Source organism: Oncorhynchus keta, chromosome 12 (assembly GCF_023373465.1).
Source record: "Oncorhynchus keta strain PuntledgeMale-10-30-2019 chromosome 12, Oket_V2, whole genome shotgun sequence".
NCBI lineage: Eukaryota > Metazoa > Chordata > Actinopteri > Salmoniformes > Salmonidae > Oncorhynchus > Oncorhynchus keta.
In genome coordinates, this window is record NC_068432.1 from 10,943,934 (window position 1) to 10,970,745 (window position 26,812).

At 42.3% G+C, this 26,812-nt stretch overlaps 1 protein-coding gene across 1 annotated transcript; it reads left to right on the plus strand.

Moving 5' to 3' along the window:
* The first annotated feature begins 4,330 nt into the window (after positions 1-4,330).
* capns1a (calpain, small subunit 1 a) lies at positions 4,331-13,963 on the plus strand. The gene is made up of 11 exons (XM_035781848.2): positions 4,331-4,483; positions 5,156-5,227; positions 10,114-10,150; positions 10,264-10,356; positions 10,622-10,679; positions 10,888-10,952; positions 12,574-12,642; positions 12,768-12,846; positions 13,086-13,202; positions 13,432-13,490; positions 13,666-13,963. The coding sequence occupies exons 2-11, from the start codon at positions 5,181-5,183 to the stop codon at positions 13,690-13,692; spliced, it is 651 nt and encodes a 216-aa protein (XP_035637741.1). The 5' UTR covers positions 4,331-4,483; positions 5,156-5,180; the 3' UTR covers positions 13,693-13,963.
* Positions 13,964-26,812: the final 12,849 nt, after the last annotated feature.

Below are 26,812 nucleotides of genomic sequence, written 5' to 3' on the forward strand. Positions count from 1 at the left end.
GACGGTCCCCGTTTTTCTTGGCTTTTGACATTGTTTTGTTCACAAACAAGGTTTCTTTTTAATGTTGGAGTTTACTTCCACTGCTAGCAAAAACAGACATTGTCGGATTCTACTAGTGAGATTCTCACAGGCACACATGACTTGAGTGGCCCTGTTACCAAGGTAACCTTAAATGGGCAGCAGAATTATTTTCTGTTATTTTGGTTCAAAGGTCACAGAATATTAACTCAGTCAATATATATCATTCTTACTAGTAATACATTTGTTTTAGAAACATTACTAAGCATGCTCATAGTTTTTTTGTGTGTAATTATGCAAAGCTATATTTTGTCTGGTCAAAAATGTGAGTGGCTAGTAGATTTAAAAATAATAATATTTATACCTGCCACAGTGGCTGGTATACAGAAAAGTTTGTTTTAGGCCCTGGTTGGTAGTACCCAAATTGCTACGGACCTTCAGGTCACCAATGGCCTGGTACTCAGGGCTCTATTGTCCTTCTAACCACTCTGACATCTGTAAATGCAGTTGAAAATCACAAACACTTATCTTCAAAACAGTATTGTGCTTTTAAAACTCACCTCAGTGTGATGATCAAGAAAGAATTTCAACAACAGGTTGAAACTGAGTGGAAAACATGGTCGTCGTTTCAAAGCCCAACACAATGAAATGGACAGCACTTTCTAAGGTGATGATTAATTCAAAGCATACATACACATATTCGAGCTTACGCATATATGCAAGGCTAAAAAGGTTTAAAAGACTAATTAAAATTATTGTGCCGTTATACAATATATAGCCTACCACATATTATGCATGGCAGAAAAACATAAAACAAAACTGATTTCAGATGTAATTGGTCTAGCCTACACTTCAAAATTAAACCAATTCTAGTAATTGCCTTTTGAGTGTGGACTGTATTATTATGCATACTGGATGGACTGGTTGCCTTGTGCTACACGCCAAACTTTGTCCATGAGTCTAGGAGAGAACGTATAGGCTTAGGCGATGCTGTTGGTTCATTGATTGTGCAGGCTTACGGAGTGAGCCTACAATTATAGTGATGTTGTATTTGATTTTTGAAAAACCTAGTGCATTCTTTATATTTTCATTAGGCTTACACATGACCGTTTAGCTATACAGAATCTCACCACTACAACTCTTCTCTCCTTCATTCCTTTCTCGGTCATGCAGAGAGAGGGGCTGTCAACGGTTGAATTAAATGTTTTGTTGTGAATACATGTTCGTATCGATGTTCCCCAACAGATTTGACTTGGTTTCCCAAATTAAGCAATGGGTTGCTGCAGGAACAGAGTTGGAGAGCCCATGGCATACAGTTTGGGCGGAATATCACCTGTCACACTGCGAGTGCATGCTCCTCAAACAGTGATTGATGCGTGGAGTGAAGCAAGTGTTCTTATAAGCCCAGACATTTCTATATGCAACCCCGTGTGAAAGCTAAGTTTTTGTGGTTGCCACTAAAAAGAGGATCCCTGCTGCTACTATATTTATTTCTTAGCTGCTCATATTAAGCACATGCTCCGCTAGAAAACTGAAGTAGCCTACCCAGCATCATTGGAGAAAAAAAATATATCGGTGGGAAAGTGGCCTCCATTCACTATTGGAGTACATACGGATGACGTCTTCTTTCCCCTGCCCCTGTTCTTGCCCTTGCCTGTTCTTGATAACTGGCCCTTCTTAAATCAAAACTAGTTTTGCACATTAAAGACTAAATTGAGAAAAGTATGATTGGTGGAAATATGATCACTTGATGAGAGAACAGCTGTGCAGCCTAAGGCAAGGAACAGAGCACACGCTTTTTTTTTGCGACTTTCTCATCAGTAGCCTGTAGGTGCATCATGCAGCCCATATATTTTTGATTTCTTGGACATTTTTAAGGTTTGTGTCATTCACAATGTTTGCCAAATTACTCAATCTAGCAAATATGAACTGTTTCATATGATCAAATCCGACGGCTCCGACACTCGTCGGATGTGGAACACCTGTGTGAGAATTCTGTTCATTGACTACAGCTCAGCGTTCAACACCATAGTACCCTCAAAGCTCATCACCAAGGATCCTGGGACTAAACACCTCCCTCTGCAACTGGATCCTGGACTTCCTGACAGGCCGCCCCCAGGTGGTGAGGGTAGGTAGCAACACATCTGCCATGCTGATCCTCAACACTGGAGCTCCCCAGGGGTGCGTGCTCAGTCCCCTCCTGTACTCCCTGTTCACCCATGACTGCAAGGCCAGGCATGACTCCAACACCATCAAGTTTGCTGACGACACAACTGTGGTAGGCCTGATCACCGACAACGACGAGACAGCCTACAGAGAGGAGGTCAGAGACCTGGTCAGGTGGTGCCAGAATAACAACCTATCCCTCAACATAACCAAGACTAAGGAGATGATTGTGGACTACAGGAAAAGGAGCACCAGGCATGTCCCCATTCTCATTGACGGGGCTGTAGTGGAGCAGGTTGAGAGCTTCAATTTCCTTGGTGTCCACATCAATAACAAACTAGATTGGTCCAAACACACCAAGACAATCATGAAGAGGGCACGACAAAGCCTATTCCCCCTCAGGAAACTAAAAAGATTTGGCATGGGTCCTGAGATCCTCAAAAGGTTTTACAGCTGCAACATCGAGAGCATCCTGACCGGTTGCATTACTGCCTGGTACGGCAACTGCTCGGCCTTCAACCGCAAGGCACTTCAGAGGGTAATGCTATTGGCCCAGTACATCACTGGGGCAAAGCTGTCTGCCATCCAGGACCTCTACACCAGGCGGTGTCAGAGGAAGGCCCTAAAAATTGTCAAAGACCCCAGCCACCCCAGTCATGGACTGTTCTCTCTACTACCGCATGGCAAGCGGTACCGGAGTGCCAAACCAAGAAAAAAAGGCTTCTCAAAAGTTTTTACCCCCAAGCCTTAAGACTCCTGAACAGGTAACCAAAAGGTTACCTGGACTATTTGCATGTTGTGCCACCCCCCAACCCCTATTTTACGCTGCTGCTACTCTCTGTTTATCTTATATGCATAGTCACTTTAACTATACATTCCAATTTGAGACTCCTGAAGTCACCACAGCCTGTAGGTCCAGCGTGCGGGCCCGACTGTTTTCTATAGTGAGTATTGCCAACCCAGACAGTCTTTCCTGAGACATTGTGCATTATATGTCCATTCCACTGCACACAATTTAAACTTACTCATGATTGACACATGCCAAGATATACCACAGATAAGGGACTTGATATTTGCTACCACAGAACTCAAACACTGGTTCAGTGGTAGGAATGAAACCGCAAACTGCTTTTTGTTGTTGTCTGCTGTTTGAAGCTCAGTTGTTAGAACATGGTGCTTGTAATGTCAGGGTAGTGAGTTTGATTCGCGGGACCACCCATATGTAGTATGTATGCATGCATGACTGTAATTCACGTTGGATAAAAGCGTCTGCTAAATGGGAAATATAAGAATTAGGCTCTTGTTCAAAAGTGTATATCAGACCACCGGAATAAGCTCCACTCATTGCACTGGTGTGGACATAGCCTTGACCATGGCATTTGTTCACCAATATACTTTCAATCAGTTATTTTTTTCCTGAGGAACTTTTTCAGTCATTCCTGAAGCCCAAGAAACAAGCACTTAGAATCCTAGTATTGAAATTATAAAGGTTTATTAATTGTAGCGTTGGGGAAAGTAGTGGTATGTGTTAATTGTAGGGGTACTCATGGGGCTGGGGATCAGAAATGGCCCGTGCGAGAGAGGCAGGGTTATGTTTTCATGGCTAGACTAGTGCAAAAGTTGTCATATGCTGAGACAGTGAAGAAAGTAGAGGAAGATGGGTCAAGGGGGGGGATCCTGAGAGGGGTATGAGGTAGATATGTACCAGTACAGAGGGATAGGCCAAAAAGTGATATGTTAGAGTAAAATTGGATTTTTAGCATTTATAGCAATGGTTATCAACTGTACTGGAGGGATAGAACGTAGGTCACAGAAAATTGAGGTTGTGGTGGCAGCTGCAGAGAGGTAGTTGGGTGTGGGAGACATGACATTAGAAGATTTACAGGGTGTGTTAAGTGGTGGTGTCTCATCCTTTCCGGTTGTTGGCCTGAGGTAGGACTAAATAGATTTAAATTGTGGAGTAGGGTGGTGTTATTTTTTTGTGAGTGTAGTGTTAGAGGGTAGTTTAAAAAAGTATATATAAAATAAATAAAAAATTCAAGCAAAGTATAAGGGAGTTAGTTCTACTCCAATGTAGTATGTGGCTGTAATGCAACATTGGATGCTAACCGCTGTTACACCTCATCAAAGAAGCAGCAAGCTCTACGCAAATAACTTACGTTCACTTTAACTAAGAGGTCCCCAGTTTCAGACATGACATGTGCACGGCATCACTCCTCATTGGCTTACTAAAATAATGTGCGTGACAGCCTCTTTGCTTCTTTTTTTTTTGACAATATCACTGGCACCTCCAAGTCTGGTAAGTAGCTACTACTAACATGTTGAATACTTTTGTCGACTAGACTATAGTGTTATTGTAGCCTCGTTTGCCTACTACGTCAGCATTCTTAGCTAGCTAACGTTAACTAGTTAGTACAGTTTAACACCCTGCTAGCCATCCTCTTCCTGTCCGGGCAAGCTAGCTAGTAGCTAGCCTGTCTAGTAGTGGGTTTGTAGGCTTGCGAAAAAGGCCATACAGTTTTTGGTTGTAAACGTAACATTATTTAAACGTACTGACTGTTCAGCCTTCCCATTAAATATATTCGTAGCATTGATTAAGTTAACTTCGCTAGTCGATGTGGTCGTCAAATTAGCCCCCTAACTAGCTGTCGTGAGTTAAACATCAATTTATCATTCGCAGGGGTAATATTGATTAATTTTGTCCTTTTTAGCAGACCACTCTGAAAGGGGTGTTTTTTTGTTGCCAAAGGCGTCTTACTTAGGGCAGAACATTTGCAGCGGGTGTGCCTCCCATGGCATGTGTCAACTTGAGTAATTAGCCTATCCCCATAGTCATTGGCCTATCCTAGCTTCCATTATTCTTGTAATGGCCGTATGATTTCCATGATGTATTTGACTCAGGTGTGTTTTTTTAAATATAAACTACGTTTAAAAGCGACTAACGTTTTTAATGTTTTTTTCTTGCTCACAGGTTGACACATTTCAATTGATTAAACATGTTTCTGGCCAAAAGACTCATCGGTGGCATTCTTGATGTCGTAAGGTAGGGAGGGATCTTCTAAATCATCATATCTTATGTTCACCACAGGAATTTAGTCTTTACATGTTTCTGGCTAAAAAATATTTAAAAAATGTTTCCTGGACTTTGCCCGATGGGAAGGTGGTTGAGGAGGCTGTATAGGTTGTGGGGGAGGAAGGGCAATGAAAGTAGTCTAATTTTAGGACACTGCCACTCCTAAAACTGATTGTACCGTTGCAACAGCCAAGCTATGTCGGATAGGAGCATGATTCTTCAGATAGTAACCTCAGACCATAAATCAATCGCTCATCATACACTATATTATCAAATGTGTGTGGACACATGCTTGTTGAACATCTCATTCCAAAATCATGGGCATTAATATGGGATCTCTCTCCCCCTTCACTTCTATAACAGCCTCCTCTCTTCTGAGAAGGCTTTCCACTAGATGATGGAACATTGCTGTGGGGACTTGCTTCCATTCAGCCACAAGCATTAGTGAGGTCAGGCACTGATGTTGGGCAATTAAGCCGGCTCACGGTCGGCATTCCAATTCATCCCAAAGGTGTTCAATGTGGTTGACGTCAGGGCTCTGTGCAGGCCAGTCAAGTTCTTCCACACCGATCTCAACAAATAATTTCTGTATGGACCTTGCTTTGTGCACGGCGGATTGTCATGCTGCAACAGGAAAGGGCCTTCCCCAAACTGTTGCCAAGAAGTTGTCTAGTATGTATGTATACAGTAGCGTTAAGATTTCCCTTCACTGGAACTAAGGGGCCTAGCCTGAACCATGAAAAACAGCCCCAGACCATTATTCCTCCTCCACCAAACTTTGCACACAGTGATCTTAGGCTTGTGAGTGGCTGCTCAGCCATGGAAATCCAGTTCATGAAGCTCCCAACAAACAGCTCTTGTGCTGACGTTGCTTCCAGAGGCAGTTTGGAACTCGGTAGTGAGTGTTGCAACTGAGGACAGTTGATTTTTACGCTCTAGCACTTGGCGGTCCAGTTCTGTGAGCTTGTGTGGCTTACCATTTCGCGGCTGAGCTGTTGTTGCTCCTATTTGTTTATTTATTTTCTCACCAACAGGTAGGCCAGTTGAGAACAAGTTCTCATTTACAACTGCGTCCTGGCCAAGATAAAGCAAAGCAGTGCGACAAAAACAACAGAGTTACACAAGGGATAAACAAACATACAGTAAATAACACAATAGAAAAAGCTTTGTGCATATGTAGTAAAATTATGGAGGTAAGGCAATAAATAGGCCATGGTGATGAAATAATTACAATTTATCATTAAAACTGGAGTGATAGATGTGCAGATGATGATGTGCAAGTTGAGATACTTGGGTGAAAGAAAAAAAACAATATGGGATGAGGTAGTTGGGTGGGTTATTTACAGATGGGCTGTGTACAGGTGCAGTGATTGGTAAGCTGCTCTGACAGCTGATGCTTAGAGTTAGTGAGGGAGATAAGTCTCTAGCTTAAGTGATTTTTGCAATTAGTTCCAGTCATTGACAGCGGAGAACTGGAAGGAAAGGCAGCCAAACGAGGTGTTGGCTTTGGGGATGACCAGTGAAATATACCTGCTGGACCGCGTGTTGCTATGGTGACCAGTGAGCTAAGAAGGGCTTTACCTAGCAAAGACTTATAGATGACCTGGAGCCGATGGGTTTGGCGACGAATATGTAGTGATGGCCAGCATAAAGGTTGCAGTGGTGGGCTGTATATGGGGCTTTGGTGATAAAATGGATGGCATTGTGATAGACTACATCCAATTTGCTGAGTAGAGTGTTGAAGGCTAATTTGTAAATGACATCGCCGATGTTAAGGATCGGAAGGATTGTCAGTTTAGGTGGATCAGAGAATCACCAGCAACAAGAGCAACATCATTGATTTATATACAGAGAAAAGAGTCTGCCCGAGAATTGAGTCCCTGTGGCATCCCCATAGAGACTGCCAGAGGTCCGGAAGACAGGCCCTCCGATTTGACACACTGAACTCTATCCGAGAAGTAGTTGGTGAACCAGGTGAGGCAGTCATTTGAGAAACCAAGGCTATCAAGTGTGCTGATGAGAATATAGTGATTGACAGAGTCGAATGGCGGTTATCGATGGCGGTTATGATATCATTTAGGACCTTGAGCGTGACTGAGGTACACCCATGACCAGCTCAGAAACCAGATTGCAGAGTGGAGAAGGTAAGGTGGGATTTGAAATGGTCGGTGATCTGTTTAACTTGATTTTAGAATGGCATGGCAGGATTGATATAGGTCTGTAACAGTTTGGGTCTAGAATGTCTCCCCCTTTGAAGAGGGGGATGAACGCAGCAGCTTTCCAATCTTTAGGGATCTCAGATGATACGAAAGAGAGGTTGAACAGGCTAGTAATAGGGGTTGCAACTATTTCGGCGGATAATTTTAGAGAGGGTCCAAATTGTCTGGCCCAGCTGATTTGTAGGTGTCCAGATTTTGCCGCTCTTTCAGAACATCAGCTATCTGGATTTGGGTGAAGGAGAAATGGGGGAGGCTTGGGCAAGTTGCTGTGGGGGGGGGGTGTAAAGCATGGCCAGCTATAGAAAAATGCTTATTGAAACTCGATTATTGTAGATTTATCAGTGGTGACAGTTTTTCCTAGCAGCTTGGAGGAGGTGGTCTTATTTTCCATGGACTTTAGTGTCCCAAACCCTTTTGGAATTAGTGCTACAGGATGCAAATTTCTGTTTGAAAAGGCTAGCCTTTGCTCTCCTGTGTATATTGGTTCCTGACTTCCCTGAAAAGTTGCATATCGAGGGGCCTGTTCGATGCTAATGCAGTACGCCAGAGTATGTTTTTGTGCTGATCTAGGGTAGTCAAGTCTTTAGTGAACCAAGGGCTATATCTGTTCTTAGGTCTACATTTTTTTTGTATGGGGCATGCTTATTCAAGATGGTGAGGAAAGCACTTTTAAAGAACAACCAAGCATCCTCTACTGATGGGATAAGATCAATATCCTTCCAGGATACCTAGGCCAGGTCGATTAGAAAGGCCTGCTCACTGAAGTGTTTTAGGGAGCGTTTGACAGTGATGAGGGGTGGTCGTTTGACCGTGGACCCATAGCAGACGCAGGCAATGAGGCAGTGATCGCTGAGATCCTGGTTGAAGACAGCAGAGGTGTATTTAGAGGGCAGGTTGGTCAGGATCTATGAGGGTGCCCTTGTTTATGGATTTCGGGTTGTACCTGGTAGGTTCCTTGATAATTTGTGTGAGATTGAGGACATCTAGCTTAGATTGTAGGATGGCTGGGGTGTTAAGCATATCCCAGTTTAGGTCACCTAAGAGTACGAGCTCTGAAGATAGATGGGGGGCAATCAATTCACATGTGGTGTCCAGGGCACAGCTGGGGGGTTCTATAACACGCGGCAACAGTGAGAGTCATATTTTTGGAAAGCTGGCTTTTTAAAAGTACCGTAATTGCTGGACTGAATATAAACCGCACCCACTGAATTATTTAAAAAATATGTATTTTGTACATAAATACGCCGCACATGTCTATAAGCCGCAGGTGCCTACCGGTACATTGAAACAAATGAACTTGGTCACTATCTTCCTCCTCCTGTGCACTGAAACCACTGAAGTCATCTCTTTCGGTGTCGGAGATGAATAGCCTCAGAATTGCTTCATCCGATGTTGGATCGTTTTCATTGTCGCTCTCGTCACTTTCATCCGGAGGCAAATACCCCGCTGAGCTCATGCTGCCCCTTCAACACGCAGCAGTCCAGCCTTTCGAAACCCGTTGAGGATAGTGGATTTTTTGACAATGCTCCACGCTGTTAGGACCCACTGGCGGACTTGACCATAAGTTGCTCTTTGCATGCAGCCTGTTTTAGTGAAGGATTTCTCCCCACTTGTCATCCAAGACTCCCACTGAACAAGGAGCGCCACCTTAAATGCACGATTTACACTGATGTCGAGTGGCTGCAAATACTTTGGGCCATCTGCTTTTCTTCCCTCTGAAAGCCTTTGTTGTCAGTTCCTCACGCTGCTGTTTCCAACGTCTTATCATCGACTCATTAAGGCCAAGCTCCCGTGCAGCAGCTCTCTTTCCTTTTCCATCAGCCAGATCGATTGCCTTCAACTTGAAAGCTGCATCATATGCATTTCTCTGTGTCTTTGCCATGATGAGGGTGACAAAATTACTACCGTAATCAGAATGATGGGAAGTTTGAGCGCGCTCGATTTTACGTCACATTATGTGACGGTGCTCAGTCTTTTTGGCGGCATGAATCTTGTGACAGCTGGAAAAATCCATAAATGAGCCGCGTCATTGTATTAACCGCGAGGTAAAAAGGCGTGGGAATAAAGTCGCGGCTTATAGTCTAGCAATTACGGTAGAAGCCCGAACTGATGGGGCACAGACCTGGATAGTATGACAGAACTCTGCAGGCTATCTCTGCAGTAGATTGCAATTCTTTGGCAGTTCTATCTTGACAGAACATTTTGTAGTCGGGGATGGAAACTTCAGAATTTTTGGTGGCCTTCCTAAGCCAGGATTCAGAGACGGCTAGGACATCAGGGTTAGCGGAGTGTGCTAAAGCAGCGAAAATAACAAACTTAGGGAGGAGGCTTCTGATGTTAACATGCGTGAAACCAAGGCTTTACAATAACAGCACTTAGTTTAGCAGGGCAGACATTTTACAAACGGACTTGTTGGAGAGGTGGCATCCAATGACAGTGCCACGTTCAAAGCTCTTCAGTAAGGTCATTCTACTGCCAATGTTTGTCTATGACGATTCCATGGCTGCTGGAACGGGTGTGGCTTAAATAGCCGAATACACTAATTTGAACATTTGAAGGGGTGTCCACAAGTGTGTCCCCTATCTCTTAGGAATGCTACCAAGTGACTAACCTGTTAATTTCCTGTGTCCTTTGCAGCAATATTGATCCAGCTGTGTTTGTGCCCTCTGACCCAGTGAGTGGCATCGCTATTTTATCATTCAAGTTATCACTAGAGCATACTGTTTTGCTGAAAATGTGCATTGGTTATGGATAATAGTAACCTGAAGTGCAAATGTTATCGTTCAGCCCGCACCACGAAGGCCACTTGCGTACGCAGAGCAGAATGAGAGTGACGAGGAAAGACAGTTTCGCAAAGTCTTCCAGCAGTTGGCTGGAGATGTGAGTATGATAGGTCCCTGTCACTTCTCACACATTCCTATTCTAGTTTACCTTCATAATACCCCTGTAAAAGTAAACCCCTTGTGGCAATGCCATTAGAAAGGCACTGTGACTGCTGAAATTGAGGCAACATAGCAGTTTGATCTTCATGTAATTATTTCTGCTTTTAAGTATGGCTCAAATTCACTGTTGAATATTGTTAAGACACTTTATACGTGGTATTCTTCGATGTTGGAGTAATTAAACGGAATAACTTTTCCCTAAGGACATGGAGGTGAGCCCAACTGAATTGATGAACATCTTGAACAGAATTATTTCCAAACGTAAGCTATGTTTCTGTCTCTGTTCATTTGGCTTTGCCTGTGCTTGTGTGCATGAAGTGTATACCTGTTATTCAATCCCTCTATCTCAGAAAGCCATGTTTGAGATGTAATATTTTTGATGAATTTCTCAGTGAGATTGATTTTTGTTTGTGAGTCATTAAGGGCATGTGGTAATCCAGTGAGTGAACTGGCTGCTTTTGAATTTCAGATGGTGACCTGAAGACAGACGGGTTTAGCATTGAGTCCTGCAGGAGCATGGTTGCAGTCATGGATGTATCCTTCCTGTTATTACCCGTTTGTGGTAATGCATCTGATGTTGATGCAAAAATATAATTTCCAGAATTTAGTGCCATAAGGATGGAGAGATAATTCAGACATAGCCATATAGAAGGTCTCAGCGGGGGAAGGTTTATTGACAACCCATGTTTCTCAAGCTATGTTTCTCAAGCTATGTTTCTCAAGCTATGTTTCTCGAGTTACGGTCAATTAAAATTATCCATCATATAACACATGGATTATTTAAATTGACCTAAACTCTTGGAAAGCATGGGATGTTCATAACCTCCCCCTTGTTCTTAGACCTTTTCAATGTCAAAATCCCTTCAGTGACTTTGAAAGGAAATTACTGGTTTAAAAAAAAATATGGTTGAAACTCTCACTCCACCAATCCAATGCTTTTAGAGTTGTGAGAAGTAGTTGTGCACATGTTCACTTCCCTTCTCTGATTTGAAAGGAAATGGGGGAATTCTCAATTGGTAATTTTGTCCTCCCCTCGACTACTCCATCCTCTTTTCTGTGACCCGGAAACCGATAAGTGGTCACCATATGTAGGGATGTCGATTTGTTAATAGGCGAACGGAAGAGTTTGCACCTCTGATAGCCTCCTCTAGCCAAGGACATTCTGATTTCCTATCACGGAAGTGTTTTGAAATCTGCCCACACCCCCTTTGAATCATCTGTTGTTTTCTCAAATGAGAAGAACATGCACATGTTTAAAGTCAATACACTACTTATCTTTTATATAAGCACAACCAGCTACATTTCTTATTACCACTTTACACGTGTATTTTGGGATTCCTCCTCTGTAAACGTAAATAGCCTGATGTGTGTGGTGGAGTCTAATTTCATACTGCGTATTTGTTTCCTTTCTTCCGCTCCTCGATTTACCTTTGGCCTTTTTCAAAGGAGACGAGTGGTGGAAGCAACGAGTCGAGCGAAACAAATTGAGAATCTCCCAATGACTGGTATAAGAAATAAAGTGGAAACTCCACCTAGCCCATGCCTCCACCAATCCAATGCTTTTAGATTTGTAGTGTGAACTTGTTCACTTCCCTTTACTAATTTGAAAGGAAATTACTTGTATAAGAAATATGGTGGAAACTCCCATTAGCCCATGCTTCCACCAAGCCAATGAGGTAACTTACACCTTCCTAATATTGAGCCGCCTTAATTCATTGGGGCATGGACTCTACAAGGTGTCAAAAGCATTCCACTGGGATGCTGGCCCATGTTGACTCCAATGCTTCCCACAGTTCTCCAGTTGCCTTGATGTCCTTTTGGGTGGTGGACTGTTCTTGATACACACAGGAAACTGTTGAAGTTGAAAAACCCAGCAGCGTTACCCTGTTCAAAGGCACTTCAATCTTTTTTGTCTTGCCCAATTACCCTATGAATGGCACATATACACAATCCATGTCCCTATTGTTTGAAAAATCCTTCTGTAACCCGTCTCCTCCCCTTAATTGATTTTGAAGTGGATTTAACAAGTAACATCAATAAAGGATCATAGCTTTCATCTGGATTCACCTGGTCAGTCTGTCAGGGAAGGAACGGGTGTTCTTAATGTTTTGTGTACACAGCATTGTTATAGGTGTTAACCTTAACGCTGTTGCAGTGTGACAGTACTGGGAAGCTCGGATTCCATGAGTTCAAACACCTCTGGAACAATATCAAGAAATGGCAGGTGAGAGTAAAAGTAGTTTGAGAGTATTGGCACTAATATACATTTTATTTTTGTATTAGAAAGCATAATACAAATTTGGAACCATGGATATTTAATCATAGATGTATTTCACTGTTTTTTTTCAGGGTGTGTATAAGACTTATGACACTGATGGCTCTGGGGTTATTGGTGCAGATGAGCTTCCCAATGCTTTCAGGGCGGCAGGTAAGAGCTATCATGTAGCACAGAAACATTTTGGCTGTTTGCCAGACACTTTTTACAGCATACATCTTGAAACATTGCACTTTTTGATATGAATACATTTTGAATCTCTTAAGTTCTTAAGTAAAGTTGTTTAACCCAGCAATTGTGTTATTCTTTACAACTTTATAGATATCAGCTTTTCAGTGTGGACCCAAGGATGTACATTAAACTAAACATGTATGTCTATGGTTTGGACACAGGGTTTCCCCTCAATGATGAGCTGTTCCAGATGATCATTCGCAGATACAGCGACGAGAACGGGAACATGGACTTTGACAACTGCATTGGCTGCCTTGTGAGACTGGACGCTATGTGCCGTAAGTCTGATTCCCTGCTCTTTCCTATCTCATCACCATGGCAAGGGTTATTGTAGATCTGTATAGGTGTTCGATGTAAAAAAAATAAAAAATAAAAACATACGCATTAACCTTTGTTACATTTGTTGTGTGTCAGCACAACTAATGGTACTTTGAAAATAATGGGGTACATACATAATCATTGAAAATTGGCAGTTTTGTCACTAAAAGTAGTATCTTCTTGATTCAGGTGCCTTCAAAACCTTAGACAAGGATAACAATGGAACTATCAAGGTCAACGTTCAAGAGGTAAGCATGTCACACTTACAAGCTGTAACAATTAGACGGTTTTATGAATGTAATTAGCCTAGCAGAACTACTTTAGGAACAACATTGTAGAGTAATGCCGACGATGTCACACGAGGTCAAAACCCACCATTGTACAGGGTTGATGTCAATCAATTGTTTTTCTTTCTCTCTGCAGTGGCTCCAGTTGACAATGTACTCCTAAGCACATTAAATGGCTACACGTGTTTACAAAACAAAACCACTCTTTCTACATGGCGCTGCGCTTTAGAGCACTCCAGGGACCAGCCTCCCAATTTATGCAGGTTTCCCTACATGCTTTGCAACCTACACTATGTGAATATGTCTCACAACATTGTCTTGTGCCATTGCTTCATGAAGCCAACAGATGCCATTTAATGATTGGGTAAATGTTGCCATAAGTCATTGAGCTGTTATTACTTTGAAATGTATGGAATTAAAGAAATCTTAATGTATTTATTGCATGTGTTATTTGAACAATTCAAGCCTACTTATCGACCATTCAATCATTAAGGGTTGATGCATTTACCTAATGGCTGGAATGATAAATGTATTAAAAACAAATATATAGTTCAGATGTGCATCCAACACAGTGCTATAGCTCATATTGTGGTCAGTCCGGGTACTTCTCCTTTCACAGAAAAGTAAACCACGTAACTAGCTACTGAGCTTGTGTACAAACTAGCGTGAGAAATCTGACTGGTTTCAATGTTTTCCCACTAGTCAGAAATTGCACAACCTAAATTTCCCTCAAAGGTAAACACTATCATGCATAGTAATATTATAAATATCAAGTTTATTTTTGGTATTTGTCGGTCTTGTAAAAAGAATGAAGAGGCGACAATGCGTGGTAAACGGTGCGTAGCTAGCTACAATTTTGTAAAGCCGTGACTCGTTAACATTAGTTTAGCTAGCGTTATTTGTGGATAAACATGGGTAAATTTGAAAAACGACATTTGATTGAGGCATTGTGCTTTTTAAAGTGCTAATATGCTACCATTTGCCATACCAACAGGGTTTACCGCTGTGTACATTAACGTTAGCTAGAAAGTCATGCATTTTTTTCGAAAGGGTAACTTTACCTAATGTAGCTACTTAAATAGCAGTTATAGGTTGCAGGGCTTGTATTCTTTTTCTTTCATGCAATGTAATGGGAACCAAATATAAATGCGCATTCGTGGACACTTCACTTTACCTAATTTTTGATGCGCCTCTAGCGCTCCCACCTGCTGATCTTTATCCAGCTTATACTGTAATCAGAATTCTATAATTTTTCAAATGTTGCATCTTTTAGTTGTATGCTGTCTATTTGATATAGGTCCAGTGATGTACTGAGAATTGTTTTGGGAAGGTCGAGACAAGAGAGAAAGCAGACCACGAGATGGATAAGGGGTATTGTGGAAGATGTCTGTCTCACTTCAATGAATACACATTTATTAAAAATGAATATCAAATCAAATGTATTTATATAGCCCTTCGTATATCAGCTGATATCTCAAAGTGCTGTACAGAAACCCAGCCTAAAACCCCAAACAGCAAGCAATGCAGGTGTAGAAGCACGGTGGCTAGGAAAAACTCCCTGGAAAGGCCGAAACCTAGAGAGGAACCAGGCTATGTGGGGTGGCCAGTACTCTTCTAGCTGTGCCGGGTGGAGATTATAACAGAACATGGCCAAGATGTTCAAAAGTTCATAAATGACCAGCATGGTCAAATAAGGCAGAACAGTTTAAACTGGAGCAGCAGCACGGCCAGGTGGACTGGGGACAGCAAGGAGTCATGTCAGGTAGTCCTGAGGCATGGTCCTAGGGCTCAGGTCCTCAGAGAGAGAGAGAGAGAAAGAAAGAGAGAATTAGAGAGAGCACACTTAAATTCACACAGGACACCGAATAGGACAGGAGAAGTACTCCAGATATAACAAACTGACCCTAGCCCCCCCGACACAAACTACTGCAGCATAAATACTGGAGGCTGAGACAGGAGGGGTCAGGAGACACTGTGGCCCCATCAGAGGACACCCCCGGACAGGGCCAAACAGGAAGGATATAACCCCACCCACTTTGCCAAAGCACAGCCCCCACACCACTCGGGATATCTTCAACCACCAACTTACCATCCTGAGACAAGGCTGAGTATAGCCCACAAAGATCTCCGCCACAGCACAACCCAAGGGGGGGGGGGGTGCCAATGTAACAGAATAACTTTACTTTACGTCCGTCCCCTCGCCCATACCCGGGCGCAAACCAGGCACACATCGACAACAGTCACCCACGAAGCATCGTTACCCATCGCTCCACAAAAGCCGCGGCCCTTGCAGAGCAAGGGGAACTACTACTTCAAGGTCTCAGAGCAAGTGACGTAACCGATTGAAACGCTATTTAGCGCGCACCGCTAACTAAGCTAGCCGTTTCACATCCGTTACACCAACCCAGACGGGATGATCACATCAGTGACTCAACCCACTCAGGTGACGCACCCCTCCCAGGGACGGTATGAGAGAGCCCCAGTAAGCCAGTGACTCAGCCCCTGTAATAGGGTTAGAGGCAGAGAATCCCAGTGGAAAGAGGCGACCTGGCCAGGCAGAGACAGCAAGGGTGGTTCATTGCTCCAGAGCCTTTCCGTTTTCCCTCCCACTCCTGGGCCAGACTACACTAAATCATATGACCCACTGAAGAGATGAGTCTTCAGTAAAGACTTAAAGGTTGAGACCGAGTTTGCGTCTCTGACATGGGTAGGCAGACCGTTCCATAAAAATGGAGCTCTATAGGAGAAAGCCCTGCCTCCAGCTGTTTGCTTAGAAATTCTAGGGACAATTAGAAGGCCTGCGTCTTGTGACCGTAGCGTACGTGTAGGTATGTACGGCAGGACCAAATCAGAGAGATAGGTAGGAGCAAGCCCGTGTAATGCTTTGTAGGTTAGCAGTAAAACCTTGAAATCAGTAACTGATAAACTGAAGTTTATTTAGTGCTTTATCCGGGTAGCCAGAAAGTAGAGCATTGCAGTAGTCTAACCTAGAAGTGACCGAAGCATGGATAAATTTTTCTGCATCATTTTTGGACAGAAAGTTTATGATTTTTGCAATGTTACGTAGATGGAAAAAAGCTGTCCTTGAAATGGTCTTGATATGTTCTTCAAAAGAGAGATCAGGGTCCAGAGTAACGCCGAGGTCCTTCACAGTTTTATTTGAGACGACTGTACAACCATTAAGATTAATTGTCAGATTCAACAGAAGATCTCTTTGTTTCTTGGGACCTAGAACAAGCATCTCTGTTTTGTCCGAGTTTAAAAGTAGAAAGTTTGCAGCCATCCACTTCCTTATGTCTGAAACACATGCTTCTAGCGAGGGCAATTTTGGGGCTTCACCATGTTTCATTGAAATGTACAGCTGTGTGTCATCCGCATAGCAGTGAAAGTTAACATTATGTTTTCGAATGACATTCCCAAGAGGTAAAATATATAGTGAAAACAATAGTGGTCCTAAAACGGAACCTTGAGGAACACCGGAATTTAAAGTTGATTTGTCAGAGGACAAACCATTCACAGAGACAAACTGATATCTTTCCGACAGATAAGATCTAAACCAGGCCAGAACATGTCCGTGTAGACCAATTTGGGTTTCCAATCTCTCCAAAAGAATGTGGTGATCGATGGTATCAAAAGCAGCACTAAGGTCTAGGAGCACGAGGACAGATGCAGAGCCTCGGTCTGATGCCATTAAAAGGTCATTTACCACCTTCACAAGTGCAGTCTCAGTGCTATGATGGGGTCTAAAACCAGACTGAAGCTTTTCGTATACATTGTTTGTCTTCAGGAAGGCAGTGAGTTGCTGCCAACAGCCTTTTCTACAATTTTTGAGAAGAATGGAAGATTCGATATAGGCCGATAGTTTTTTCTATTTTCTGGGTCAAGGTTTGGCTTTATTACTGCCACTTTTAGTGAGTTTGGTACACATCCGGTGGATAGAGAGCCATTTATTATGTTCAACATAGGAGGGCCAAGCACAGGAAGCAGCTCTTTCAGTAGTTTAGTTGGAATAGAGTCCAGTATGCAGCTTGAAGGTTTAGAGGCCATGATTATTTTCATCATTGTGTCGAGATATAGTACTAAAACACTTGAGCGTCTCTCTTGATCCTAGGTCCTGGCAGAGTTGTGCAGACTCAGGACAACGGAGCTTTGAAGGAATACGCAGATTTAAAGAGGAGTCTGTAATTTGCTTTCAAATAATCATGATCTTTTCCTCAAAGAAGTTCATGAATTTATCACTGCTAAAGTGAAAGCCATCCTCTCTTGGGGAATGCTGCTTTTTAGTTAGCTTTGCGACAGTATCAAAAAGGAATTTCGGATTGTTCTTATTTTCCTCAATTAAATTAGAAAAATAGGATGATCGAGCAGCAGTAAGGGCTCTTCGGTACTGCACGGTACTGTCTTTCCAAGCTCGTCGGAAGACTTCCAGTTTGGTGTGGCGCCATTTCCGTTCCAATTTTCTGGAAGCTTGCTTCAGAGCTTGGGTATTTTCTGTGTATCAGGGAGCTAGTTTCTTATGAGAAATGTTTTTAGTTTTTAGGGGTGCAACAGCATCTAGGGTATTGCACAAGGTTCAATTGAGTTCCTCAGGTGGTTAACTGATTTTTGTCCTCTGGCATCCTTGGGTAGACAGAGGGAATCTGGAAGGACATCAAGGAATCTTTGTGTTGTCTGTGAATTTATAGCACGACTTTTGATGTTCCTTGGTTGGGGTCTGAGCAGACTATTTGTTGTAATTGCAAACATAATAAAATGGTGGTCCGATAGTCCAGGATTATGAGGAAAAACATTAAGATCCACAACATTTATTCCATGGGACAAAACTAGGTCCAGAGTATGACTGTGACAGTGAGTGGGTCCAGAGACATGGTGGACAAAACCCACTGAGTCGATGATGGCTCCGAAAGCCTTTTGGAGTGGGTCTGTGGACTTTTCCATGGGAATATTAAAGTCACCAAAGATTAGAATATTATCTGCTATGACTACAAGGTCCGATAGGAATTCAGGGAACTCAATGAGGAACGCTGTATATGGCCCAGGAGGCCTGTAAACAGTAGCTATAAAAAGTGATTGAGTAGGCTGCATAGATTTCATGACTACAAGCTCAAAAGACGAAAACGTATTTTTTGGGGGGTAAATTGACATTTGCTATCGTAAATGTTAGCAACACCTCCGCCTTTGCGGGATGCACGGGGGATATGGTCACTAGTGTAGCCAGGAGTTGATATCACATTTACATAAGTATTCAGACCCTTTACTCAGTACTTTGTTGAAGCACCCTTGGCAGCGATTACAGCCTGAAGTCTTGTTAGGTATGACGCTACAAGCTTAGCACACCTGTATTTGGGGAGTTTCTCCCATTCTTCTCTGCAGATCCTCTCTAGCTCTGTCAGGTTGGATGGGGAGCGTCACTGCACATATATTTTCAGGTCTCTCCAGAGATGTTAGAGTGGGTTCAAGTCCGGGCTCTGGCTGGGCCACTCAGACATTCAGAGACGTGTCCCCAGGCCACTCCTGCATTGTCTTGGCTGTTTGCTTGTCTGGTTGTTAAACTGTTGGAAGGTGAACTTTTAACCCAGTCTGCGGTACTGAGCGCTCTGTAGCAGGTATTCATCGAAGATCTCTACTTTGCTCCATTCGTCTTTTCCTAGGTCCTGACTAGTCTCCCAGTTCCTGCCGCTGAAAAACATTCCCACAGCATGATGCTGCCAACACCGTGCTTCACTGTAGGGATGGTGCCAGGTTTCCTCCAGATATGACGCTTGGCCTTCAGACCAAAGAGTTCGATCTTGGTTTCATCATACCAGAGAATCTTGTTTCTCATAGTCCTTTTATACTGTAAATATTGTATTTTCAGCTGTTTGAAGCTGGTGTACTAAAATTTGTAAAAGATGCACACACACACAAAAAAAAGAAGGGAAGCATAGAAATAGCATAAATAGAACAGGTCTACCGCTTCTTAGTCTTGCTTTCAATGAGCTCGACAGATCTATATCTCACATTTTTATGTGAATTTGGTCAGGTCGCCTAAAAAGTTGTATATTGTAGCTTTAACCAAGCATGTCAAGGCAGGGATGAATGTGACAATGTTGTCACTAGAGGGCAGCCTTGCCTGAGCTGCAGTGTAGGCTGTTCTGCAAGACTGTCTTTTCATTTCAATCACCCCATCAAACGAATAAGAAACTAGATCAAGAATTCCAAAAGTGTAGAACGTTGTTGCCTTTACACCAGCATTTTAACACACATTGTCCCCAATTAATATCAACCAACATAAAAAAAGTTCACCTTTATATCCAGCTCAGTCCGAGATGTGCTCTTAAGGAGCCAAATGTTTATTTTTTTAATTTTTTTAGGTGGTAGATAGATCGTAGCTTCCATCAATGTAATTGTCTGCATCAATTCCAATCCCCCATATACATTTTTGTATATATATTTATATATACAGTTGAAGTCGGACGTTTACATACACTTAGGTTGAAGTCATTAAAACTCGTTTTTCAACCACTCCACAAAGTTCTTGTTAACAAACTATAGTTTTGGCAAGTCGGTTAGGACATCTACTTTGTGCACGACACAAGCAATTTTTCCAACAATTGTTTAGACAGATTATTTCACTTATAATCCACTGTATCACAATTCCAGTGGGTAAGACGTTTAAGTTGACTGTGCCTTTAAACAGCTTGGACAATTCCAGAAAATGATGTCATGGCTTTCGAAGCTTCTGATAGGCTAATTGACGTAATTTGAGTCAATTGGGGGTGTACCTGTGGATATATTTCAAGGCTTACCTTTAAACTCAGTGCCTCTTTGCTTGACATCATGGGAAAATCAAAAGAAATCAGCCAAGACCTCAGAAAATAAATTGTAGACCCCCACAAGTGTTGTTCATCCTTGGGAGCAATTTCCAAATGCCTGAAGGTACCACGTTCATCTGTACAAACAATAGTACGCAAGTATAAACAACATGGGACCATGCAGCCGTCATACCGCTCAGGAAGGAGACGTGTTCTGTCTCCGAGACATAAAACGTACTTTGGTGTGAAAAGTGAAAATCAATCCCAGAACAACAGCAAAAGATCTTGTGAAGATGCTGGAGGAAACAGGTACAAAAGTATATCCACAGTAAAACAAGTCCTATGTCGACATAACCTGAAAGGCTGCTCAGCAAGGAAGATGCCATTACTCCAAAAAAGCCTGGCTACGGTTTGCAACTGTGCAATGGGGACAAATATTGTACTTTTTGCATAAATGTCCTATGATCTGATGAAACAAAAATAGAACTGTTTGGCCATAATGACCATCGTTACGTTTGGAGGAAAGTGAGGGAGGCTTGCAAGCCGAAGAACACCATCCCAACCGTGAAGCACGGGGGTGGCAGCATCATGTTGTGCGTGTGCTTTGCTGCAGGAGGGACTGGTGCAATTCACAAAATAGTTGGCATCATGAGGGAGGAAAATGACGTGGATATATTGAAGCAACATCAAGACATCAGTCAGGAAGTTACAGCTTTGTCGCAAATGGGTCTTCCAAATGGACAATTACCCCAAGCATACTTCCAAAGTTGTGGCAAAGTGGCATAAGGACAACAAAGTCAATATATTGGAGTGGCCATCACAAAACCCTGACCTCAATCCAATAGAAAATTTGTGGGCAGAACTGAAGAAGCGTGTGCGAGCAAGGAGGCCAACAAACTTGACTCAGTTACACCAGCTCTGTCAGGAGGAATGGGCCAAAATTCACCCAACAAATTGTGGGAAGGCTACCTGAAGCGTTTGACCCAAGTTAAACAATTTAAAGCCAATGCTACCAAATATTTTTTATTTATTTATTATTTAACCTTTATTTAACCAGGTAGGCTAGTTGAGAACAAGTTCTCATTACCAACTGCGACCTGGCCAAGATAAAACAAAGTATATTGACACATATAACAACACATAGTTACACATGGAATAAACAAACATACAGTCAATAATACAGTAGAAAAAATGAAAGATATATATATACAGTGTCTGCAAATGAGGTAAGATAAGGGAGGTAAGTCAATAAATAGGCCCTGGTGGCGAAGTAATTACAATATAGCAATTAAACACTGGAATGGTAGATGTGCAGAAGATGACTGTGCAAGTAAAGATACTGGGGTGCAAAGGAGCAAGGTAAATAAATAAATACAGTATGGGGATGAGGTAGATAGATGGGCTGTTTACAGATGGGCTATGTACAGGTGCAGTGATCTGTGAGCTTCTCTGACAGCTGGTGTTAAACCTTGTGGGGGAGATATGAGCCTCCAGCTTCAGTGATTTTTGCAGTTCGTTCCAGTCAATGGCAGCAGAGAACTGGAAGGAAAGGCGGCCAAAGGAGGAATTTACTTTGGGGTTGAGATATACCTGCTGGAGTGTGTGCTACGGGTGGGTGCTGCTATGGTGACCAGTGAGCTGAGATAAGGCAGGGCTTTACCTAGCAGAGGCTTGTAGATGACCTGGAGCCAGTGGATCGGTTGAAGAGCATGCATTTAGTTTCACTTTCATTTAAGAGCAGTTAGAGGCCACTTAAGGAGAGTTGTATGGCATTGAAGCTCGTCTGGAGGTTAGTTAACACAGTGTCCAGAGAAGGGCCAGAGGTATACAGAATGGTGTCGTCTGCGTAGAGGTGGATCAGAGAATCACCAGCAGCAAGAGCGACATCATTGATGTATACAGAGAAGAGAGTCGGCCTGAGAATTGAACCCTGGCCCGCCGATTTGACACACTGAACTCTATCAGAGAAGTAGTTGGTGAACCAGGCGATGCAGTCATTTGAGAAACCAAAGCTGTTGAGTCTGTCGATAAGATTGTGGTGATTGACAGAGTCGAAAGCCTTGGCCAGGTCGATTAATACGGGGCCAGGTCTGTTAGAAAGACCTGGTCGCTGAAGTGTTTTAATTAGCGTTTGATAGTGATGAGGGGTGGTCGTTTGACCGCAGACCCATTACGGATGCAGGCAGTGATCGCTGAGATCTTGGTTGAAAACAGCAGAGGTGTATTTGGAGGGCAAGTTGGTTAGGATGATATCTATGAGGGCGCCTGTGTTTACGGATTTGGGGTTGTACCTGGTGGGTTCATTGATCATTTGTGTGAGAATATTAATATTATTTGAGTGTATATAAACTTCTAACCCACTGGGAATGTGATGAAAGAAATTAAAGCTGAAATAAAACACAACTATTATTCTGGCATTTCACATTCTTAAAATAAAGTGGTGATCCTAACTGACCTAAAACAGGGAATTGTTACTAGGATTAAATGTCAGGAATTGTGAAAGACTGAGTTTTAATGTATTTGGCTAAGGTGTATGTAACCTTCCGACATTCTGAAAGTATTCAGACCCCTTGACTTGTTCCACATTTTGTTTTACGATACAGCCTTATTCTAAAATGGATTAAATTTAAAAAATCCTCAGCAATCTACACACAATACCCCATAATGACATTTTTGTAAATGCATTAAAATAATGAACAGAAATCTCTTATTTACTTAAGTATTCAGACCCTTTGCTATGACACTGGAAATTAAGCTCAGGTGCATCCTGTTTCCATTGATCATCCTTGAGATGTTTCTACAACTTGATTGGAATACACCTGTGGTAAATTCAATAAGGGTACCAAAAAATGTCTGCAGCATTGAAGGTCCCCAAGAACACATTGGCCTCCATCATTTTTAAATGGAAGACGTTTGGAACCAGCAAGATTCTTCCTAGAGCTGGCTGCCAGACAAACTGAGCAATCAGGGGAGAACGGCCTTGGTCAGGGAAGTGACTAAGAACCCAATGGTCACTCTGACAGAGCTCAAGAGTTCCTCTGTCGAGATGGGAGAAACTTCCAGAAGGACAACCATCTCTGCAGCATTCCACCAGCCAGGCATTTGCGGTAGTGTCCAGACAGATGCCACTCCTCAGTAAAAGGCACATGACAGTCCGCTTGGAGTTTGCCAATAGAAATCTAAAGATTCTTAGACCAACAAGATTCTCTGGTATGATGACACCTATATTGAACTCTTTGGCCTGAATGCCAAGTGTCACGTCTGGAGGAAATGTCAGGGAAAGTGCAAGATTATGTTGAAATGCTTGTATTGCATTAAAATGGTTGTTTTACTATTTTGTGTGTGTTCTACTGAGGATGGGCCTGTATGAGATAACACTGACTGGGGAGATTTACGATGTCTTTGGGTGATATAACCTAAAGAGCATTCCAGAGAACACTAGTTAATGTTTCAATTCTATAACCAATTTGACAGAACTTGAAGAATTTTGAAAAAAAAAATGTGCAAATGTTGCACAACCCAGGTGTGGAAAGCTCTCAGCAACTTACCCAGAAAGACTCACGGCTTTAATCGCTGCCAAAGGTGCTTCTACAAAGTATTGACTCAGGACTGTGAATACTTATGTAACTGAGACATTTCTCTATTTCATGTTCACAAAATGTGCAAACATTTCTAGAAACATGTTTCCATTTTGTCATTATGGGGTATTGTGTGGAGATGGGATTATTTTTTAATTGCCTTTTTGAATTCAATGTGGAATAAGTCAAGGGGTTTGAATACTTTCTGAAGGCACTGTATATTTATATTTTGGACATTGCTCATTCTAATATTACTATATTTCTTAATTCGATTATTTTTATTTTTGGGATTTGCGTGTATCGTATTGTATTATTAGGTATTACTGCACTGTTGGAGTGAGGAACATAAGCATTTCGCTACACCTGCGATAACATCTACAAAATATGTGTCCGCAACCAAAAATACAATTTTATTGGGTTTGATTTTCACCTCTCCACCTTTCCTTTGGTTTAGACATCGAATCAGAGTGGGGAAAGGAAGATTAATGACTTAAAGTTAAACTGGATTGTGAAAATATGTTCAATACTTATTTACTTTGAAAAATGAGCTCAAATGGAGGCTTATTTCCTCCTCTGCAAGTACAAGTTGGAGTTTCCTCCCCCTTTCTTTTAGCCCCTGTTGACCGCTCAGCTCTTTTCTTTCTTCATGCCCACCTGTTCTTGTTCTCCCATCCCCCCTGCTCCCCCTTTCATCTCCCATCTGCCAGAGTAGCTCCACGAGGAGAGAGAGGGATATGGGGAGTGAGGGACAGGCGGATAGAGGGAGGGATGTGGATAGAGGTAGGTGTGAAGACAGGGAGATCTCTCTATACGCTTGGCCTGTATCAAATTATCATCACGCCATCAAGTAACCAGACAACGGGGATTCGGACTGCCCAATTTTACATATTTTTTCAAGCTGATAAACCATTTAATGTTATGTATTTCACCACATTTGTTTGATTGAAAAATGATTTCCAGTAAATTATTTGTCTGTGGAGTGTGGAAGTTTAGGCTTTGGGAACAGATCAAAATATAGTTTATTATAAAACCATTTAAAGACAGGGAGGGGTATCAATGTATTTAGGCATTGTTTTCTTGGACATGGCAGATACAAAATGAAATAACCACATCCATGACACACACACAAACGTACCAGTGCTTAATTTGTGCCGGAACAGCATCCGGCACCTCAGTGTCCTTTAGGAACCCTGTTATCTCTTGTGGCATGCAAATACATTTTCACTGTTTGCAATATGCAAATTATATGTTAGGCTAATTGAAGTTGACTCATCTGTAATTCTCCTGGCTGCCTCCTAAAAAACCTAATGTGAAAACGGGCTGATAATTGATTCGTGTAGGGCCGACCCGGGTTTACGATTTGTGCAACATTGTAGCCTACACTGTAAAAAGAAAAGGTTCCTGGAAGATCTTTTAGGGGTTCTTCAAATTGAATCTGTGGGAGGCCACATTTTTCCTGAACCCTAGGCTACAAAACATGTTCCCCATGTGTGTGCGCAACTTTTGCAAGCGCCTCTACTCTAGTGATCTATGCTAGTACGCAAAAGCATGATTAAGCATGATTCAATGCTTTATAATAAAAGGTGATATTCTTTCAAGCGTTCTGGTACCTCAGAGCACCCCGGGTCACCTCCCTCTCGGACTCATTTACAAATTAAGCATTGCACACACACAGTCTTGTACAGCTAACCTTGTGGGGACACACAATTCAGTCCCATTGAAAATACACTTTCCCTTAACCCTAAACTATCAAACATCTCCGATCTAAAGTTAAATCTAGAAATTGATTCCTATTTCGCAACAAAGCATCCTTCACTCATGCTGCCAAACATACCCTTGTAAAACTGACCATCCTACCAATCCTTGACTTTGGCGATGTCATTTACAAAATAGCCTCCAATACCCTACTCAACAAATTGGATGCAGTCTATCACAGTGTAATCTGTTTTGTCACCAAAGCCCCATATACTACCCACCATTGCGACCTGTACACTCTCGTTGGCTGGCCCTCGCTTCATACTCGTCGCCAAACCCACTGGCTCCATGTAATCTACAAGACCCTGCTAGGTAAAGTCCCCCCTTATCTCAGCTCGCTGGTCACCATAGCATCTCCCACCTGTAGCACACGCTCCAGCAGGTATATCTCTCTAGTCACCCCCAAAACCAATTCTTTCTTTGGCCGCCTCTCCTTCCAGTTCTCTGCTGCCAATGACTGGAACGAACTACAAAAATATCTGAAACTGGAAACACTTATCTCCCTCACTAGCTTTAAGCACCAACTGTCAGAGCAGCTCACAGATTACTGCACCTGTACATAGCCCACCTATAATTTAGCCCAAACAACTACATCTTTCGCTACTGTATTTCATTAATTTATTTATTTTGCTCCTTTGCACCCCATTATTTTTATTTCTACTTTGCACATTCTTCCACTGCAAATCTACCATTCCAGTGTTTTACTTGCTATATTGTATTTACTTTGCCACCATGGCCTTTTTTTGCCTTTACCTCCCTTATCTCACCTCATTTGCTCACATCATATATAGACTTGTTTATACTGTATTATTGACTGTATGTTTGTTTTACTCCATGTGTAACTCTGTGTCGTTGTATGTGTCAAACTGCTTTGCTTTATCTTGGCCAGGTCGCAATTGTAAATGAGAACTTGTTCTCAACTTGCCTACCTGGTTAAATAAAGGTGAAATAAATAAATAAAAAATAAAAATAAACCGTACTCTTACCCTAACCTTAACCCTAACCCTAGCTCCTAACCCTAACGTAATTCTAACCCCAACACTAATTCTAACCTTAACCCTAAACCCCCTGGTAATAGCATTTGACCTTGTGGGAACTAACAAAATGTCCCCAGTTGGTAAAATGTTTGTTAATTTATGATTATTGTGGGGACTTA